This window comes from Gobio gobio, assembly GCF_949357685.1.
Source record: "Gobio gobio genome assembly, chromosome: 2".
Lineage (NCBI taxonomy): Eukaryota > Metazoa > Chordata > Actinopteri > Cypriniformes > Gobionidae > Gobio > Gobio gobio.
Genome location: NC_137098.1, coordinates 66,374,947 through 66,391,352, shown reverse-complemented (window position 1 = coordinate 66,391,352; position 16,406 = coordinate 66,374,947). Strand labels below are relative to the sequence as shown.

General features: G+C 39.7%; 2 protein-coding genes across 2 annotated transcripts in view; both read left to right on the top strand.

Annotated features, from left to right (window-relative positions):
• Positions 1-10,200, top strand: part of prkd4 (protein kinase D4) — a 30,204-nt gene extending 20,004 nt beyond the window's left edge. The window contains exons 14-18 of the mRNA XM_079837897.1: positions 1,117-1,278; positions 6,447-6,545; positions 6,724-6,991; positions 9,672-9,757; positions 9,910-10,200. Coding sequence (XP_079694023.1) covers positions 1,117-1,278; positions 6,447-6,545; positions 6,724-6,991; positions 9,672-9,757; positions 9,910-10,080 — 786 coding nt within the window. The 3' untranslated portion in view covers positions 10,081-10,200. The remainder of the gene's footprint in view (positions 1-1,116; positions 1,279-6,446; positions 6,546-6,723; positions 6,992-9,671; positions 9,758-9,909) is intronic.
• A 311-nt stretch (positions 10,201-10,511) lies between these two features.
• Positions 10,512-16,090, top strand: ccs (copper chaperone for superoxide dismutase). Its single transcript, XM_079844925.1, has 8 exons — positions 10,512-10,569; positions 13,471-13,543; positions 13,636-13,773; positions 13,875-14,049; positions 14,210-14,270; positions 14,754-14,831; positions 15,077-15,180; positions 15,427-16,090. Exons 1-8 carry the CDS (start codon positions 10,546-10,548, stop codon positions 15,578-15,580), a joined length of 807 nt encoding a protein of 268 aa, XP_079701051.1. The 5' UTR covers positions 10,512-10,545; the 3' UTR covers positions 15,581-16,090.
• The last annotated feature ends 316 nt before the right edge of the window (positions 16,091-16,406 follow it).

Below are 16,406 nucleotides of genomic sequence, written 5' to 3'. Positions count from 1 at the left end.
AAGCCTAAGCTGAACAACCGTGATCTCCGATCCCTCAGGCGGCACTGCATCAAGAATCGTCATTCATCTAGAAGCGATATCACCACATGGGCTCAGGACTACTTTGGCAAACCTTTGTCAAGTACCACAATACGCAGTTACATCCACAAATGCCAGTTAAAACTGTACTGTGCCAAAAGGAAGCCCTATGTTAACAGTGTCCAGAAGCGCCGTCGACTTCTCTGGGCTCGGAGGCATCTGGGATGGACCATCACACAGTGGAAACGTGTACTGTGGTCAGATGAATCAGTATTTTAGGTATTTTTTGGGAGGAATGGACGCCGTGTGCTCCGGACCAAAGAAGAAAAGGATCATCCAGACTGTTACCAGCAACAAGTCCAAAAGCCAGGGTCTGTCATGGTATGGGGGTGTGTCAGTGCCCTTGGCAAAGGTAACTTGCACTTCTGTGAAGGCACCATTAATGCTGAAAAGTACATAGAGATTTTGGAGCATAATATGCTGCCTTCAAGAAGACATCTTTTCCAGGGACGTCCATGCATATTTCAACAAGACAATGCAAAACCACATTCTGCACACATTACAAAGTCCTGGCTGTGGAGGAAGAGGGTACGGGTACTTGACTGGTCTGCCTGCAGTCCCGACCTGTCTCCAATAGAGAATGTGTGACAACGAAGACCCCGTACTGTTGCCCACCTTAAGACTTGTTTGCAGGAAGAATGGGACAAAATTACACCTGAAACACTTCATCACTTGGTGTCTTCAGTCCCTAAATGTCTTTTAAGTGTTGTGAAAAGGAATGGCAACATTACAAAGTGGTAAATGCTTTACTGTCCCAACTTTTTTTTAAATGTGTTGCAGGTCTGAATGACAGGAAAGGATGCATATTTACAAATGACATGAAGTTGACCAGACAAAACATGAAATATTTTGTGTTCATATTGCCTGCAATGAAATGCAAGTCAAAGTAAATTTAGAAATCACTTCTTTTTTTTTTTTTTTTTGCATTTTCCATACTGTCCCAACTTTTTCTGATTTGGGGTTGTAATTGTGTTGTGTGTGTGTCGCTTTTGTTGTTGGTATATCTCCCAGACGTGTGTGTGTGTGTGTGTGTTACAGAAACTGTCTCATCCAGGAGTCATTTGTTTAGAAGGCATGTTTGAGACGATGGAATACACTTTCGTTGTGATGGAGAAGCTCCACAGTGACATGCTAGAGTCCATTTTATCTCACGAGAACGGCCGCCTGCCTGAGCGCACCGCACGCTTCCTCGTCACTCAGGTAATGAACAAAACACTCAACGCACTTTAGTCCCATTTTTGGGAGGTGAACCAATTGTTAAAATTCCTTAAGCTGTCTTTTAGGTCTTACTTTTTTATAACATTAATAGCTAATATTTCCAGAAAGTTGCCAGAAGGTTATTTTACTCTCTTCTGCTCACCGAGGCTGCGTTTATTTGATCAGAAAATACAGAAAATATAATGCAACTGTTTTCTATGTGAATATATTAGTGAAGTGTAATGTGTTCCTGTGATCAAAGCTTTATCATCATTCCTCCAGTCTTCAGTGTCACATGATCCTTCACAAATCACTCTGATATGAGGGTTTGATGCTCAAGACACATTTATGATTATTATCAATGTTTGAAAACAATGTTTAGCATGAATTGCACATTAATCCCCTTCTTATAGATCTCCTTCATGCGCTCTTAGCCCTCCCATTGCATTCGGGTTCGTTTTGACCTGGAAGAGGTACATCAAAAATTCTTCAAAATCCATCGTTTTTAGTATGAAAATTAATGGGATATGAGTTAAGACAAATACACATCATTATTTTTTTTAATATATAACCATTTAAACTAAGTAATTACACATTTTTATGTGAACTTTTTGTTTTTGGGCAGTCATGAATTATAAGCACAAATTTATTTAATTCAATCCATTGAGTCAATGGAGATCATAGTGTTAACTCTCATATTATATGTTCTTATAAATTTAATATAATTATGTATTCAAAGAATATTTCTCATAAATATTGATAAATACAGTCAATCCAAAATGTATTCAGACCCCTTCAACATTTTCATACACGATCACAGTTTATTCACTAGTTTAGAAAATGGTAATAAAATATGACAAGAACTCAGAGTTAAAGAACAAATTCATGTTGATAATGTCAGATAACTTTGATACAAGCAATGCTTCATTGTGTTCAGTCTGTGGTGTCAAAGGTCGCATTAGCAATTCAAGACAAAACACTTCAGCAAAACATGCTCAGGTCAAAGTGTCTGAATCATTTTGGTAATTCTGAAAACTGGTAGTCACTGCATGGAGAATTGTGTATAATATGTCACAGTTGACTTTATTTTGCTGTCCTCGCTTACATAAATGAACTATAGTGTCCTGCACACACTAGTCAAACATTATATAATTGGTGTGTATATAATTATATAATTTAATATATGGTGTGAGAATTATTACTTTTTGACTGTATATAGTTTCTTGCTTCACCTTGTTTTTTTGCTCTTCTTGTAAAATGTAACATTTCTAAGAATTTCGCAATTTTTTTAATTAAGAAAAAGGGGTGAAATGAAGTAAAAACATGGTAACATTCAAAACTTTAAAACGTTTGTGCATTCACTCATTAATGAGAAGTTACTGATCAGATACAATAAGGTTTTAGTTGAAAAATATGAAGTTTTGACTGTTTTATAAGCTTATGTTCCACCGGTCCCTGGTGTTAAAGGGTTAGTTCACCCAAAAATGAAAATTCTGTCATTAATTACTCACCCTCATGTCGTTCGACACCCGTCAGACCTCCGTTCATATTCAGAACACAAATGAAGATATTTTGTTTGAAAGCTGATGGCTGAGAAAGGCTTCAGACAGGCCTCCATTGGCATTCAGTACATTTACACTCCCAAGACGCATAAAAGGCACTTAAAACGTCGTTACAAAGTCCATCTCACCACAGTGGCTCTACAATAATTTTAAGATGCGATGACAATAGTTTTTGTGCGCGAAAAAAAAATCAAAATAACACCTTTATCCAACTTGTTCTTGTCTTCCGTGTGTGCCTCCACGACGCATGCGCGAGAATATGACGTAGCGCCGGGGTTCGGGAATCCATGAAATGCACACTTAAGCCCCATTTTGAGCACTACGCCGAGACCTAAAGCACGATCAGTGTAGAATCCAACAGCTGAGATACGCGCGTCTTCCTCTGATTGTAAACAAATCGCTTCTGGGTCATGTGTCCGAACGCCGGATCTGCGTCATATTCTCGCGCATGCGTCGCGTCGTGTGGAAGTTTTCCTCCGTGAAATGTGCAGCGCGCGCGTCGTGCATGATTCACACTGGCCGTGTTTGTCTCGCGCAGCTGACGTTGTGCGAATCGTGTATTGAACTCACGAACATTGTGGAAGTTTTCCTCCGTGAAATGTGCAGCGGGAGCCCCGCGCGCGCCTGTTCCCCTCCATCTCAAACACACACGTGCATATAACATGCTGTATGTTAAACGCTCTGCAACGCACCCCCGTCCCACAAGGAAGGCTGAACAGAGCAAGTACCCCAGACCTGCAATCCGGATGAAAATAACAGCGTTTCGTCGGCATTGCAGCTAGGGTGACCACCTGTCCCGCTTTGCGTTGTACCGCACAGCATTTTCACCCCTTGTCCCGCATGTCGCATATTGAGAAAATGTCCCGCATTTTCACCAGTCTGTTGATTTTTAATGATCATATTGAGAAAACATGCATGCGTTCTTTTGCCTTTTTAAGAAAGCATTTTATTTATTATTTTTGCGGCATCGTTTTTCACCTATATTTAACAGCGCTTCGTCAGAAGTAACATCCCGCCTTACACAAATACAAAAGCCGTTTTTTAAACCATATCCAATGGTTGAAAATAAAGGAGTAAACACGGTCACTGGTAGGTTGTGACGGCTGTCAATCAAAATGTGGAGCAGTGATTCGTTCCATGTGTTCCCTGTCAGAAAACGAATGGATAGTTCTGTATATAAATGAATATATAAAAATAAATAAATAAATACAGTTCGGTATATAAATGAATATATATATACAGTGTATATATATATATATATATATATATATATATATATATATATATATATATATATATATATATATATATATATATATATATACATATATATATATATATATAGCCTATATATATATATACATATATATATATATATATATATATAGCCTATATATATATATATATATATATATATATATATATATATATATATATATATATATACACTGTATATATATATTCATTTATATACCGAACTGTATTTATTTATTTATTTTTATATATTCATTTATATACAGAACTATCCATTCGTTTTCCATTCGTTTAAATAAATAATGAAATATATATATATATATATATATATATATATATATATATATATATCAATTAGCCTAATATACAAGATTAACTAATTTAATGTTGTTTTATTTGTTTCATTATTTATTTAGTTGGATTTTAGTTGCACTTGGTCAGAACTGTTTCAAAAGTAGTTATCTGCATGATGCCTGCTGCCTTTGGGCTCAGTGATGTTGAATTTAAGATTATACAACAGTTTCAGGTTATGCTTTAGTGTTGGTAACATGTCCCACATTGTCCCACACAAACTTAGTAATCGTCCCACATTTGGTTTGTTTGATGGTGGTCACCCTAATTGCAGCAACACCACTCCAGCAGCCTAACTATACCACAACAGCGCCGCGATACAAAATGGCCTCACCCCCCCTTATTTAATATTCTCGGAGGAGGGGTTTATGTAAATATTGAGCCTGGTGATGTCACCAGCCCTGGAGGAATGTCTGTAGTCGCCTGCTGGCCGTTTGCTGTAGTTCTTAGAAATGGATTTCTTTAAAAGCAAATATCTCCCTTTGCTTTAAACTTTGAACGTTGTAACTTTGCAGATGTTGTTTATGCTCAAGCAGCAACGTTACACGCTAGCTAAAGTTAGAATAGTGAAATCGTGGTTTACCACCCCTTTAATACGGTATTAATCAAACAACAAAAGACAGAGAAAATCACCACTTTATTTAAGGATTCATCATATTTATTATACATAAATTATTTTATCCATATTTAATCTATAAGGAATGTTGTATGCAAGTTGTTATAAAGAATGCATATCATTCATTGAAAATAAGACATTGTGTTCTTCTTTAGGAGGATTAGTTTTATTTAATTGTTACGTAATATTTTTTAATATGTCACAGCAGTTAAATCTGTGTCTGGATTTAATATCATTCATATTAATGGGTTAATACAGTAGATGTTTTCTCCAGGAGTATATAATGGGTTTGGACATTTTAGAGAAATTCTTAATGCATTACAATTGAACTAAACCCATTCATTTTGTTTGTGAGTGTGTGCGTCTGAGTGTAGTGTAGAGAACAAGTTCTAACATCCTGTTGAGTTTTCTGATTAGTATTTTTCTTTATAAAAAAAAAAAAGATTTATAGATTTATTGTAGCAACCTGTGCACTTTCTGAAGATTTTTTGCACTGTGGATTTGCACTGTCAGTTATTTTCTTAAATAAAGGATTGGAAATTAATGGTTTTTTTTTTTTTATCCGATTCATCGATTAATCGAAGAAATAATCGACAGATTAATCGATTATTAAAATAATCGTTTGTTGCAGCCCTAGTTGACTTGTCTAATTTGTCACCTGGTTCCGTTTCGGCAGGCCGGCCCTCTCCCTGGCTGTATCCGAGTTCGCCCCCTAAACCCTCATTCACTATTCCCTACTTTAGTAATTCAGTTCCCTTGAAGGAGGGGATGAAAACGAGTGCATGAAGTCGGACAGCCAATTACAAAGCAGTTGATTGGTTTTGTTTAACTCTGAAACATTTTTCGAGTTGTGTTGTGGTAAGAATAGCTACGGGTAACATCAGTTGATTGCCGAGTGCAACTCATCTAGTCATCCACCTAGAACGCAAACAAAATTGCGCCGCCCATTGTCCAAATATATACAGGATGTTTTGAATAACGTGGATCTTTCATGGGTTTTCAACTACATATTTCAGTAAGAGACATCATTTATTTTATGTTAAGCCACACAAGTCTTAACACCAGAGGATCCCTTTAAGGCATTACAAGGGTTAAAAATAGCAGTTCTTTACTGGCATCAATGGTTCCATTAAGAATCTTTAACATCCATGGAATCTTCCCATTCCACCAAAGGTTCTTTATGGTGGAAGAAGGTTTTTAGAATGTTAAAAAAGAAAATAACGGTCCTTTTTTAGACCTGCTCGCTCAAAGGGTGAAAATAGTTTGGGAAGTTCTGGGAACCCCTTTTGGAAGCTTTATTTTTGAGAGTGTGAAACAATGGCGACTCGTGAAGTGTGTTTGCACGAGCACTAGTGTTAACGTCTGACCTGTTGATGTGTTCTCGGCAGGTTCTGGAGGCTCTGAGGTATCTGCACCTGAGGCACATCGCTCACTGTGACCTGAAACCAGAAAACGTGCTGCTGGCGTCACCTGAACCATTTCCTCAGGTCTGATACCGTGATTTTCTGATATGTGATTTTCAGTTGCTTTGACAGCCAGAGTAAAGTCTAGAATTGCATGTGTCCCATATTCATATATTGTTTTATAACAGCTTTGCATAAAAGGGTCTGCTGAATGTGTAATCATTTGCTATCCACAAATCCATGACAGTGGTCTCTGTTTCAGGTCAAACTGTGTGACTTTGGCTTCGCTCGCATCATCGGGGAGAAGTCGTTCCGGCGCTCTGTCGTCGGGACCCCGGCGTATCTGGCCCCCGAGGTCATCCGGAGTCACGGTTACAACCGCTCTCTGGACATGTGGGCCGTGGGCGTGATCTTATACGTCAGCCTGAGTGGGACGTTCCCCTTCAACGAGGACGAGGACATCACTCAGCAGATCACGAACGCGTCCTTCATGTATCCGCGGCAGCCGTGGTCCCTCATCTCTCTGGAGGGTGAGAAACCGGAGCGCTCACAGTTCACCAAAACTGCTGGCATCACTTACTCTCATGCATTTAAAAATGTGCGATTAATCACATCTAACATAAGTTTGTAAATACTGTATATAATATATATGTGTGTGTGTGTGTGTGTGTGTGTGTATACATCACACACACACACATATACTGTATATACACACACACACACGCACACACACACACACACACACATAAGTACACAATGTGGCGATCTAATTGATTGCAAGTTTATCGCACATCAATCATTTAAAGTCATTATTGTGTTAAATGAGAAAAGCATTAAATAGGGTTATTAATGTTTTTATGATTCAACATAGACACACATAAACTGAGGGTAGGTGAGTAAATGATGACAGAATTTTAACACATTATTTTTCCCCCAGAACTAATTAAATCAATGCATTAAAGCGACAGCCCTCATATATATATATATATATATATATATATATATGATTAACTGATTTGACAGCACTAATATACAGTTTTATATACAGTACCTGTATAAAAGTTTTTAATAAAATGTTTAATGTTTTTGAAAGAAGTCTCTTCTGCTCATCAAGGCTGCATTTATTTAATATAAATTGCAGTAAAAACAGCAAAAAAAAAGAAGCAAATACTAGTGATGGGTTGTTCGCGAATGAGCCGACTCTAAGATCCGGCTCTTAGGTGAACGTTGGGAGCTGCCTCGCATATCTGAAGAGCCGACTCTATTTTTAAAAATATAGCCTATAGAAATTACTCCGTTCCCTCTGAGAGGGTTTTCTCGAAAACAGGACAAATAATTACTGAGAGAAGAAACCGCATCAGCCCCTCGAAACTCTGCCCCACAGGTGGAGTACATTATAACATGACCAAATGACAGCTTAAAATGTTACCTGATATAAACAAAAAAATATCTTGTCAATAAAATACAATTATTAACTTTTTCAAATAAAATAATGGCATTTTTTAATTATTAAAAATAAACTAATTTTTTAGTTTGACAACAAACAAACCTCAAAACACAGCTATACAGCTATACCGTTAAAAACATAATAATAATAATTAAGCATTTCTGAACATTAACTCTCAGTCTTTATTCACATTATTCTCGTGGTTTCTCAATATAGCCTAATTCATAAAAGTATAGAATATAATATCATATTTCTAATAGGGGCTCAGTGTGACAACATGCCCCGCCTACTCAGCTGAGATTAACCGCTGCTCTTCTGCTGTTAGATCAGCATTAAAGAACCATATCAACTAATAACAGATATAAGATTACAATAATATCAGATCTGTCTTATTTTAAATAAACACAAAAACAGAGATGAAAAATTAATGTACGCCTAAGTAAGACATTTACTTTTGCTTTGGTTAGATAAATGTTCTGTGATATCTTCCAAAGATTTTTTTAATTATGGCGCAATTTTTTCTCTATGTAGTGTTGATATGGCAACTAGTAAACACACTAAGTTTGGTCCTCCTGGCATGTGTGGAAAGTGTTAAACCATGTGTGTTACAACTAACCCCGCGCTCCCCTGTTCTTTCTTCATACCAAATCAATGCATTTTTAAAGAAAATGTGAGACATTCAGTATGATTTCATTTAATAATTTAATTAGAATAGTTTTCACACCTATCATAGTCAAAGTCATAGTTAAAACATTTATTTTTTAAACAGCCGTTTGAGAGCCAAACGAGAGTCAAACGAGCCGAATTGTCCATCACTATTACAAATTAAAATAACTGTTGTCAATGTGAATATATGATCAAATGTAATTAATTCCTGTATTTTCAGCATCATTACTCCAGTCTTCAGGGTCACATGATCCTTCAGAAATCATTCTCATATGAGGATTTGATGCTCGAGAAACATTTATGATTATTAATGTTGAAAACAGTCGAGCTGCTTCATATGTTTTGTGGAAACGGTGATCATTTTTTCTGGATTCTTTGATGAATAGAAAGTTACATCAACAGTATTTATTATTTATTAAAGCATTTTTTGAAACTGAAATTGTTGTAACATTATAAATGTCTTCCACTACTGATCCATTAAATGCAATTTAATATTTCTCTCCTTTTTTTTTAAATCTTACCACAAATGCTTGAATGGTATCATTGCAATGCTTTCAACATTGATAATATTAATAACAGACGTTTCTTGAGCAGCAAATTCAGCTTTGACCACAGGAATAAATCACATTTTGAAATGTATTAAAATAGAAAACGATTATTTTACTGTATTTTTGATTAAATAAATGCAGCATTGGTGAGAGGAGAGATTTCTTTCAAAACCATTAAAACATTTTAATGTTTCCAAACTTTTGTTACTTGTTGTATATATTTGGTATTATATATGATTTGCCTTTGCTCTATTTTTAACACTGTATTAATAAAATAAACAGTACTTAGTTTAGAGGTGAATATTGTCTAGCACCATGAAATCCCCTCAAAATACAAAATATTAAAGAATAAATGTTATAACACATTAGTACATTAATATTTTTAACAAATGGTCATGCTCACGTCTGTTTTGACTGCAGAGGATCACGAGTGTGACCCCTTTTCTCTCTCTCTCTCTCTCTCTCTCTCTCTCTCTCTCTCTCTCTCTCTCTCTCTCCCTCTCCCTCTCTCTCTCCCTCTCTCTCTCTCTCTCTCTCTTTCTCTCTCAGCGGTGAATCTGATCAATAACCTGCTGCAGGTGGTGGTGAGACGCAGGTTCAGTGTTGGCAAAGCCATGGGTCATCCCTGGTTTCAGGTCGGTCAACCAAATCCAAACTATATTTTACTGGCATGTTTCGTTTACTAAAGCAACAGTGAATACCGTTAGCAGAGTCATTCCAGTGCACTGGATGGACAGATCATGTATGTTCATGTATGCCTCTCTTGTCTGTATTTGTCCCGCTGCAGAACTTCCAGATGTGGTGTGACCTGCGGGAGTTCGAGCAGCGGATGGGGGACCGGTATCTCACTCACGAGGCGGACGATGAGCGCTGGAGGTCCTACGCCCTGGAGAAAGGCCTCAGTTTCCCAGAACATTTAGCAGAAGTAGCAAATGAAGTGCAGAAAACAGCTGTATAGATTTTATATTAATATAACTGTGAATATTGTATTATATGAGCGACTCTGCTGTGATGTATATCCAATTATTTTGGAGTGATTTAATGTTTGTGATGTTTTTGAATAAAACAAAAAACCTCGAGGTTTGTTTCTTATCTCATATACTGTAAGTAGGCTATCATGTTGATGATATGCACCCGACACACCCTGAAATCATTACTAAATTACAATAAATGAAAATACTTCTGACTAACCATCATAAAAATAATAACACAACTGCCAAAGTTTTTGGTTAGTTTGTTTATACTTTATTTTATTCGATTTAATGTGTGTTTAATCGGAGCTAATCCTAAATTATTAGTGCCTGTCCCACATAGGACTCTTATTGTATTATTGTCATTTTATCGTTCCTTCCTTACTGGGACTTTTATTTTGTTACGTTTTCTGAGCGCGGAACTTCCGTGTACGTCATTGTCAGCGTGCGAGATGGACACAAACACAACAGCGAAGGTGAATATTATTATTATTTTTTTAAAGATACTTTAATCACAAGTAATTAGTGCTTCAATTACATTTATTAAATACGCATTTGTGTTAAATAAAATAATTTGTGAAGTAAGAATATTAGTAGGTCAGCTGTATAATAACGTCTTTCGTTCAAGTCAAATTTACGTTTATATTAGCACAATTTCCATAACGTGTTATCAGTTATTTACCTCCTCATTTTTACACTGCTGTTGTAGTCTTGTATAAATTTATATTTGTTTCGCCTGATGAAACTGGCAAACAGATTCAGGAATATTATGATTATGTCTGGACATAATTATGATTTTTAATGTCTGACATGACAATGTTCTGCAGTGTGACAGGCTAAACGTCATCCAAAACTCATCCAAACTTCGTCTAAACTGTCATGCATGCTGTTTATCATCAGCTCAATAATATATAGTAAAGTATTGAGCTCATTATAATATATATATATATATATATATATATATATATATATATATATATATATATATATATATATATATAATTTTTTTTTTTTTTTTTTTTTTTTTTTTTACATTGATCAGGCATAACATTATGATTGTGTTGGTCCCCCTTTTGCTGCCAAAACAGCCCTGACCCGTTGAGGCATGGACTCCACTAGACCCCTGAAGGTGTGCTGTGGTATCTGGCACCAAGATGTTAGCAGCAGATCCTTTAAGTCCTGTAAGTTGTGAGGTGGGGCCTCCATGGATCGGACTTGTTTGTTCAGCACATCCCAGAAATGCTCGATTGGATTGAGATCTGGGGAATTTGGAGGCCAAGTCAACACCTCAAACTCATTGTTGTGCTCCTCAAACCATTCCTGAAGCATTTGTGCTTTGTGGCGGCGCATTATCTGCTGAAAGAGCCACAGCCACCAGGTACATGGTCTCATCAATGCTCAGGTAGGTGGTACGTGTCAAAGTAACATCCACATGGCTGGAGGACCCAAGGTTTCCCAGCAGAACATTGCCCAAAGCATCACTGCCTCCGCCGGCTCGCCTTCTTCCCATAGTGCACCTGGTGCCATGAGTTCCAGAGGTAAGAGACGCACACACACCCGGCCATCCACATGATGTAGAAGAAAACGTGATTCATCAAACCAGGCCACCTTCTTCCATTTCTCTCTGGTCCAGTTCTGATCCTCATGTGCCACTGTTGGCGCTTTCGGCGGTGGTCAGGGGTCAGCATGGGCACTGATCTGCGGCTGTGCCGCCCCATACGCAACAAACTGAGATGCTCTGTGTATTCTGACACCTTTCTATCAGAACCAGCATTAACTTCTTGAGGAGTTTGAGCTGCAGTAGCTCGTCTGTTTGATCGGCCCACACTGGCCAGCCTTCGCTCATCAGTGAGCCTCGGCCGTCCATGACCCTGTGGCCGGTTCTCCACTGTTCCTTCATGACCCTGTGGCCGGTTCTCCACTGGTCCTTCATGACCCTGTGGCCGGTTCTCCACTGGTCCTTCATGACCCTGTGGCCGGTTCTCCACTGGTCCTTCATGACCCTGTGGCCGGTTCTCCACTGTTCCTTCATGACCCTGTGGCCGGTTCTCCACTGGTCCTCCATGACCCTGTGGCCGGTTCTCCACTGGTCCTCCATGACCCTGTGGCCGGTTCTCCACTGTTCCTTCATGACCCTGTGGCCGGTTCTCCACTGGTCCTTCATGACCCTGTGGCCGGTTCTCCACTGGTCCTTCATGACCCTGTGGCCGGTTCTCCACTGTTCCTTCATGACCCTGTGGCCGGTTCTCCACTGGTCCTTCATGACCCTGTGGCCGGTTCTCCACTGTTCCTTCATGACCCTGTGGCCGGTTCTCCACTGGTCCTTCATGACCCTGTGGCCGGTTCTCCACTGGTCCTTCATGACCCTGTGGCCGGTTCTCCACTGTTCCTTCATGACCCTGTGGCCGGTTCTCCACTGGTCCTTCATGACCCTGTGGCCGGTTCTCCACTGGTCCTCCATGACCCTGTGGCCGGTTCTCCACTGGTCCTCCATGACCCTGTGGCCGGTTCTCCACTGTTCCTTCATGACCCTGTGGCCGGTTCTCCACTGGTCCTTCATGACCCTGTGGCCGGTTCTCCACTGGTCCTTCATGACCCTGTGGCCGGTTCTCCACTGTTCCTTCATGACCCTGTGGCCGGTTCTCCACTGGTCCTTCATGACCCTGTGGCCGGTTCTCCACTGTTCCTTCATGACCCTGTGGCCGGTTCTCCACTGGTCCTTCATGACCCTGTGGCCGGTTCTCCACTGGTCCTTCATGACCCTGTGGCCGGTTCTCCACTGGTCCTTCATGACCCTGTGGCCGGTTCTCCACTGGTCCTTCATGACCCTGTGGCCGGTTCTCCACTGGTCCTCCATGACCCTGTGGCCGGTTCTCCACTGTTCCTTCATGACCCTGTGGCCGGTTCTCCACTGGTCCTTCATGACCCTGTGGCCGGTTCTCCACTGGTCCTTCATGACCCTGTGGCCGGTTCTCCACTGGTCCTTCATGACCCTGTGGCCGGTTCTCCACTGTTCCTTCCTTGGAGCACTTTTGATAGAGACTGACCACTGCAGACCGGGATCACCCCACAAGAACTGCAGTTTTGGAGATGCTCTGACCCAGTCGTCTAGCCATCACAATCTGGCCCTTGTCAAACTCGCTCAAATCCTTACGCTTGCCCATGTTTCCTGCTTCTAACATCAACTTACAAAAATGTTCACTTGCTGCCTAATATATCCCACCCACTAACAGGTGATGAAGAGATCATCAGTGTTAGTCACTTCACCGGTCATAATGTTATGCCTGATCGGTGTATATGTGTGTATATTTATATATTATATGCTACATTAAATATTTGCTCTTGTACATGTCCATGTTGTTTGTCTGTTTGCCCAGCTTGAGTTTGCGGTGCAGATGTCATGTGACAGCTGTGCTAATGCAGTGAAGGGCGTCTTGGAGAAAGAACCGGGTGAGTCAAGCGCAACATGAAACACTTTCTGTGTCATGAGGTATTATCTCATTCATATGCTTGTGTGTGTGTGTGTGTGTGTGTGTGTTTAGGAGTGCAATCGGTGCACGTAAACCTGTCCAAGGAGGAGGTTCTGGTGGAAACGGCGCTGACGTCTCTGCAGGTCCAGAGTCTGATTGAGAGCACAGGCAGACGGGCGGTGCTCAAGGGAATGGGCAGCTCAGAATCAGGTGCTGTCAGTGTGAAGGCACAGAGTGAGCCGCGTGAAGCCAGCCTAATGCTTCTCGTGTGTGTGTGTGTGTGTGTGTGTGTGTGTGTGTGTGTGCATCAGACCTGGGCGCGGCCGTGGCGATGGTCAGTGGGGCGGGGCTCGTGCAGGGCGTGGTCCGCTTCCTGCAGCTGTCGCAGGAGCGCTGTTTGATTGACGGGACGATCGACGGGCTGAAGCCTGGAGCACACGGCCTGCATGTGCATGAGCTGGGGGATCTCACACGGGACTGCATGAGGTATCACGACCCTTGACCTTTCACCTTTAGATCACACGGCTTAAGAGCATGAAACCCGTCCAGTCTGGTGATCGCGTGTCAAACTGAAGGCAGTATTCTTTAGAAATCGAATATTTTCCTGCATGTGATCATCATGATTGTGCTTGTCTCTGTCCTTCAGCTGCGGAGATCACTTCAATCCGCTCAGGAAGCAGCACGGAGCTCCTCAGGACTCAGACAGGGTACTTTTACTGTTCAATTAGCTCCGTTATCAGCTTCTGTATAAACACAGTTGTCCAAAAAGGTTAACTTTCAAAATAGGGCTGATCCTGATACACAGATTACTACATCTTTATTAGCAGTGCTCCAAATGGAGTTACACGTCACAACTATAAAGAACAACAGGCAGAAGAGTCTGTGGTTCACTGTAAGTGTGTTATCTGAGCAGAACAAACATCCACTTCCTTTTCCTTTAAACAGTCAGACCCTATAGAGGCAGTGATGGGGATGAAAATGGGAGAAAAATGATAGATTTTATTATATGATTTATAGTGCTGGGGAAAATATATATATATAATGTGTGTGTATATACATTTAATTTAAGTATAAATAATAGCTGTATTATATATTTTTAATGTTTCTAATTATATTTATATAATAAGAAAAATGAATGTGTGTGTGTGAAGCTGGTTGGAGGTCTAGAGTAACTCTTGTCTGCTCTCCAGCATGTGGGCGATCTGGGAAATATTACGGCAGGCCCTGATGGCAGAGCTTCGTTCCGGCTGGAAGACTCTCAGATAAAGGTAATAAAGCTGCAGTCAGGTGTGTGTTTATCAGCCCTATGGCGGAGTGTGTCATTATCTAAAGTCTCTGTTATTATGTTAATTACACTTTAACTAACCTCTGCCGCTACATCCCTTTCATGGCTACACCTCCTGAGTCATCTGAAAATATCCATGTGCTGATTTGAGAAGTTTACTCACCACGTGTTTGTTCATGATATGCAGTGCTGTGGCGTCACATGACTCTCCTGCCCACTGTTTGACAGGTGTGGGATGTGATTGGTCGATCTCTGGTGGTGGATTCTGGGGAGGATGATTTGGGCCGTGGGAGTCACCCGCTGTCGAGAATAACAGGAAACTCAGGAGAGAGGTCAGTTTATTTGTGTAGCACTTTTCACAACACAAATGGTTTCTTTATCATGCTGAGAATATCGTTATGCCTTACAGTCGCGTTTAGATTAGATTCAACTTTATTGTCATTACACAAGTACAGCAGTTTAGCAGATTCAAGGGATGATATAGTTTAATTATGTGAAGAAATGGAGCAGTTGAGAATCTTCAGTGGACTGTGTGTGTGTTTAATGTCCGCTCTCTCTCTCTCTCTCTTCTGTCTCAGGCTGGCATGTGGAATCATCGCACGATCGGCCGGCTTGTTTCAGAACCCCAAACAGATTTGTGCCTGTGATGGTGTGACCCTGTGGGAGGAGAGAGATCGGCCCATCGCTGGGACAGGACGGAAAGCCACCGACGCGCCGGCTGCTCATCTGTAAAGGGCCGGGGATGCCACCTTCACAGGAGCTCAGAATAGGGAAAGAGCGAGATAAGAGACCAAAAGCCTGTGCCTGTCTGAAGCGCTCATGAATGTATGTTCAGGTTGAGATGAGGTTCTGTAAATATGTAGATGCTGTGGCTGTATAGCTGAATTTCTCTCACATGAGCACAGTGGGAATTCATTCCGTTGTACTTCAGTTTGTCTGATTTTACACACAGCTGTAAAGTCAAAATCAAAGTTTAAATTTAGAAGAAAAGCTTTAAATAGTATTATTATTATACGATGACTGATTAAAAAAACAAATGTTTTGAAAAAATCTTCATATCAAAAACAGCACTTCTGTAATGACATTTTAACCTCACTTTAATCTGAATTTCCCATCAGCTAAGTGACCTAAAGTGTCTTCATTTGATAATTTTTGTATTGTTTGTAATGATTTTTGATTATTGTGAAAAAATAGTGTTGCCAAACCGATTAATCGCATCCATGATAAAAGTTTGTTTACATAATATATGTGTGTGTACTGTGTATGAATATATATATATACTGTAAATATACACACATGCATGTATATATTTAATATTTTTTATATTTTAATATAAAATATTTATATATTATAATATATATATACAGCATAAGTGCAAATATTTCTTAAATATATATGTGTGTGTATTTATATATACACAATAATTATACACAAAACACACACATATATTATGTATTATAAACACAAACTTTTAATTTGGGTGCGATTAATTATTTGATTAAACACAACAACAGTGCTATGCTTTTTTAACATTTGATCCCAATAAAAATCAAGCATC